Source organism: Nylanderia fulva, unplaced genomic scaffold, assembly GCF_048542155.1.
Source record: "Nylanderia fulva isolate GAGA-0341 unplaced genomic scaffold, ASM4854215v1 Scaffold231, whole genome shotgun sequence".
Classification (NCBI taxonomy): domain Eukaryota; kingdom Metazoa; phylum Arthropoda; class Insecta; order Hymenoptera; family Formicidae; genus Nylanderia; species Nylanderia fulva.
Genome location: NW_028190295.1, coordinates 30,871 through 36,690, shown reverse-complemented (window position 1 = coordinate 36,690; position 5,820 = coordinate 30,871). Strand labels below are relative to the sequence as shown.

The following is a 5,820-nucleotide window of genomic DNA, read 5'->3' as shown; positions in this document are numbered from 1 at the left end:
CGCACTCGAATTTTAATAAGTTTTAGAGATAACTGATAAATAAAACGAATCACTTAATATATATATATATATATATATTTTTTTTTGTATCATTCACAATTTTCTCTCCTCACATACTCATTGAACTTTAGCCTAAAACTGGAAGGAGAACAAAGCAACGGCGGCCATGCTTGAAATAGTGATTTACTCTCTATTAGGTCTGTTCTTTTCAGCTGAACTGGCTAGTTCAGAATTCATCTTTTTCCTTCCAATGTGGAGTACATATTAAATAAAGAAAAAAATTAAATAAAAAAAAAATTTTTTTAAATAAATTTGGCTATGTTCAAGGTTTATTGTTATATAAATAAAATTATATAGATGATCATCCAGATGAAATTTTGAAGTCATGCTACTATATCTTTATATATATATATATAGATAATAAAATATATGCAGGGTACCCAAGTAGAACAGAAAATCAAAATATCATTTTGATTTTCTATTCTACTTGGGTAATAACTAGTTAATTAGTTAAAAGTTGAAAAAAGTTAAAAGTTAATAACTTTTAACTTAATTATTTAAAATATATTAATGTTTAACTTCAACTAGTTATTTTTGACCTCAAATTTATTAACTTTTTTCCTAAATTAAACTTTTTTTATCTCTGAATACCATTATTATTGTTTTTTATAACTTATTAACATATTATTTTTAAATTAAAGTATTATCTATTTTTAATGTTCATTTGTCATCAATTGTAATGACAAAAAAAATATATATTTCTATATAAAAATCAAAATTTTGTTACAAATTTTAGAATTAACAAATAAAATTCTAATTTAATGTAAATATGTTTTTAAACATTAATTTTTTATTTAACTTAAATTAATTTAATCTTAATTTTAACTGAGTTAATTTTTTGTTCATGCAATTTTTATTGTTAACTAAATTAATTTTATAAACAACTAACTTTAACTCCACAGACTTCTATATAAAATCTAGACTGCTGGATTGCTATAGTTTAGTACAGGTTTCATTAAAGTAAATAATATATATAGAAGTCTGTGTTTAATTCTTAACTTAGTTTTAAAAAATAATTAACTTACCCAACCCTGAATATAGAAAATATCTATATTTATTATCTATATAAAATAATAAAAAGATAATAAAAATAATATATAGATAATATAGATAATCTATATAGATAATATAAATATCTTCAGATAAAATAAAAATATATATCACACATCTATATTTGCACCTTATCATTAGATAAAAAGTGTTATCTTTAGTAAATTAACCAGAATAATGTTCAGATAATTTGCTTCAGTCATATTATAGACATAAAAATACTTAAGTAGTAGAACTTAAGCAGTAAGCGATAAGAACTTACAAATAAAAGTATGAATATATTTTGATATCCCTTTTACATTTTCTTATAACTGTGTTTACATAAGCGATTTTAGATTTGAAAATTATCTAGATGAATTACTATATAATTTTATCTTTTATCTAGATACATTTAAATTCAAAATCGCCTTTATCTTATCTAGCAGATAAATCATAAAAATCATCCCCAAACGATTAATCCTAATAATCTGTTATTAAAGTGATCTGCTGATTTTGGGACACCCTGTATTAAATCTTTGCATACTTTTACAATTATGCTAGTGATAACTTTGTCTTGTCCAGTATTATCAAAAAAAGGAAAAAAAAAATTATTATAACTATATAATAAAATCCTAAATTTATGATAGTTAAATAAATTTATAGAAAGTTTTTTAGTAAAAAAACATCACACAGCTCATAAATAAGAATTCTTTAAATCTTGAAAATTTTTCTATTAGTCAATCACGACATTGTGTCTATTTTGTGTTTATTTTGTGCTAGAAAATTTGACGTTTTGAAGAATAATATTCTATAGTAATATATTATATTAAACTTTGGCAATCTTTTTATGGAATATCTTATGCATAATTTCTAGCTATATTTAAGAATCGATTTATTTTTATACATTATTCTATAATAGTAAAAAATATTTAAACAAAAACATTGATACGATATTTTTATATCTTTATTATTATTATATTAAATAACTTAACATATACATATATTTATATATCTCTAATGATATATAAGTAAAATCTTCCTTGATATTTAATTGAGTCTATATTTGTACATTACATTATTATATGTTTTACTTACATTATTTGTTACTACATTACAACACAGCTGTTAACGATACAAGTGATCGGCATGAATATTACTAGCAATTTCAGATTCCCATTTATCTCCATTATTTAATAGTTTTTCCTTGTTATACAACATTTCTTCATGAGTTTCAGATGAAAATTCAAAATTTGGACCCTGTAAAACAATTTTTCGATAAAATTCTCACCTTTGTTATTATTTTTTCCTTTCTCCTTATCTTTAATTAGCAAACGATTTGTATACCTCGACAATAGCATCTACCGGACAAGCTTCCTGACAAAATCCACAATAAATACACTTGGACATATCAATGTCATATCTTGTAGTACGTCGAGACCCATCTGCTCTTTCTTCCGCTTCAATTGTAATAGCTTGTGCAGGACATATTGCTTCACATAATTTACAAGCAATACATCTTTCTTCTCCAGAGGGATATCTAAATAAAATTTAAAAAAACATGAAAAAGGGAATAACTAGAATGGTTTGAATAATTCTATTGCAAAAATGTTATCGCATTAATTTCACACATATTTTTAATTTTATATTAAAAAGAAATTTTAAAAGCCATTTAAATATGTTTTTATAGTATTATAGTAAAACAAGGTTTTAGGAAGCATAAATATATTTATTATATATATTATATATGTATACAATTTATTATATAATATTCATTATACGTATATATATTGTGTACATATATATATATATATATATATATATATATATATATATATATAATATATATATTAATTTTAATAGATATATTATTTTTTCTCTTCAACATTTAAAAAAATGATATCTAATTATTTATTATTTTCTTTTCAACATAATCACTCAATGATAACATGAAAATAAAAAACAAGTATTAAACTTAATGCCAAGCACCAATAATAAATTATATAACTATATCCATCACATCAAATTATTTAAAAAATGAATATATAAAAATAAGTATTACATAATAAACCTCTTAAAATCATATATTTAATACTTTTTTATACAACACATAATTACAAATTACTCAAAGTGCGCAAGTTAGATGTTTTGTGTACAATAAAAAAATATAAAGCTATATATATTTATAAGATACATAAAATGTTATAAAAATATAACTGTATGTATCAAAAATTATATGTATTAAAAAATATGTAAATATAATATAAAAAATATATATACCTTCTTAGTGCATGCTCGCCTCTGAATCTAGGACTCAAGGGTCCCTTTTCAAATGGATAATTTATTGTTGCTGGTTCTCTAAATAACTGAGATAAAGTAAGACCAAATCCTCGGTATATTTCCAAGAGAAACATATGTGTAGTTGCAGTATCCATAATATCTGTCCAAGTTTTCTCTTTTTCTTCATTTACATAGTAAAATTTGTTTCGACTCAAATATGTATTTACACCATTTGCAGTCAATCTACTAAATCTTGAAACTGAAATATTTATATTTGAGATTATTTGCATATTACATAAAATATGGGCAGAATTTTATAATTAAAGTATTCACATAAAATCTGTCAAATATATAATTTTTTATGTAATAAACAAAGAACAAAATTAATAAAATATACATATTTATCAAAAATAAATCATTTTTATATGCATAACCTTTTATATATACTACTACAGTTTTTTTATATAAATACAATCAGCTTTAATAAGATTTTTTATTCACAAACAAATGTATAAGTTAGAACGTCATAAAACGCAAAAATTTCAAAAATTTATTAAAAATTAAAAGAATTTAAAAAATTATCTTTTGTAGTATAATAAATTACATTTTTTTTCCTTTATCATAACTTAAAATAATCAAATATATATATCATACCAATTTTACTTGTTCGTCCAATGATTTGCAAAGGACCCATCATGACTATTTCTTATTTATTCTTCCAAAATAAACAGGACTGACGAATTACAAAAAAAAGATTTTATATTTTAATATATTTTAATCTATTTTTTATACGAAAAATACAACACATACGATATAACCATACTGAAATCTTAAGGGTCGGCAGGCGACATGGTGGAGACGCCTATCGGCCGGCCGGGAATTAGAGATTCTTATATTCCAGATATTAGCAAAACTACTGAATGAATCTTATTAAATTTATGATATTCTTAATCAGTAAGCTCAAATGCAGTCCGCCAAAGAGTTATTTATTGAAAAAAAGATGAAAATAAAATTTATAATATAACTTGAAGGAATGCGCAGCTAGTAACGGGTAAGGTTGGGTTAGCCAGGAGTCCGTATTTTATTTATTATAAATTTTTCAGAGCAAAAATGCAAAATCCGACTCTTTGGCGGACTACTTTATTATATCAAGAATATATTAAAAAAAAAAAAACCAAAGTTATGTCACTTATTTTATGAAATATCTGGACGATAAGATTCTCACTAGATTCATAAGGAGCAGGAGAAATTTCCGTGGTAACATACTGACAGCTAACAGCTTAACAAAGAGAGACTAACTATCATTCTGTCCTTGTCTCTCTTACATCGCATATGTAGTAACATCCATGTAGACACAAACACTAATGCGTTGAACGAATTTTTGCATCTTTAGATCAAGATATCTAAAAAACGTGACGTGATACGCAATTTTTGCGGCCGAATTTGTAATCGGCATGAAAAAAATCTACAAAAATACGCTTTGGAAATCTTCGAACCTGAAAAAAGTCATTTTTTGTCGACCAGTGTTATTGATTGAAGCATAGCACAAACTGAACATTTTATATTGTATACATTGTCTGCATAATATTTTACTTATTTATAAAATATATAATATATAAGTTTATATATATGCACACACATAGATATGACAATAGCGTTATCGTGATTTTTTTCGATTATTGAAGTTATATTGTATAATCTCTCTCTTATCTCTTTCTCTCTGCTACATAAACACTATTATAACGTAAAAGAACTTACGAGTAACGTATGATGGCTCAATGCAATAATATTCAATCACGTAAAAAACTTGAGTTCAAATATATCAATATCAATTTTTTTACAATATATTAGAATATAGAAAAATTATAGAAATATAAGGCGATAAACTTGAAAATTTTTAAATATTGAAAATATTTTAATCATTTTTACAATTACATACACTATATATATATATATATATATATATATATATATATATATATATATAAATGCAAAATAAGTCCGTAAATAAATTTATCAAGTAATAAATCCGTTGCATGCTTGCAGCTACATATGCACACACAAATAGCTGGTATGTTGATTTTTATTAAAAATTTATTTTCTGTATTATTTTGCATTTATATAGTGTGTATGTGTGTGTGTGTGTGTGTGTGTGTGTGTGTGTGTGTGTGTGTGCACGCGCGCGTGTAGTAAAAATATTTTCAATATATTTATAAAATTTTTATTGCCGAAATATATTTTTTTATCATTTCTCTGTATTCCAATATATTATTAAAAAATTGATATTGATATATTTGAACTCTAATAATTTACTGGGTGATACATACTGAACATCCTTATTACTCGACATAAGTTCTTTTATGTTATAAGTATTTATAGAGCAAATTATACGATAATATCAATAATAGAAAAGAAATCAAGAATAACCAACGCATATTCGTCAATCTATGATTG

At 23.4% G+C, this 5,820-nt stretch overlaps 1 protein-coding gene across 4 annotated transcripts; it reads right to left on the bottom strand.

The window, feature by feature from the left end:
* Positions 1-2,035: 2,035 nt before the first annotated feature.
* ND-23 (NADH dehydrogenase (ubiquinone) 23 kDa subunit) lies at positions 2,036-4,613 on the bottom strand. 4 transcript variants are annotated; one of them, XM_085483168.1, is made up of 6 exons: positions 4,592-4,610; positions 4,177-4,228; positions 4,021-4,099; positions 3,367-3,625; positions 2,434-2,626; positions 2,036-2,346 (listed from the first exon to the last, which is right to left on the bottom strand). In XM_085483168.1, the coding sequence occupies exons 3-6, from the start codon at positions 4,061-4,063 to the stop codon at positions 2,215-2,217; spliced, it is 627 nt and encodes a 208-aa protein (XP_085339294.1). In that variant the 5' UTR covers positions 4,064-4,099; positions 4,177-4,228; positions 4,592-4,610; the 3' UTR covers positions 2,036-2,214. The 4 variants fall into 4 exon arrangements, with proteins under 4 accessions (XP_085339294.1, XP_029174717.1, XP_029174718.1 ...); XM_029318884.2 differs by having other exon boundaries at positions 4,021-4,228; positions 4,592-4,613; XM_029318885.2 differs by lacking the exon at positions 4,592-4,610 and having other exon boundaries at positions 4,177-4,541.
* Positions 4,614-5,820: the final 1,207 nt, after the last annotated feature.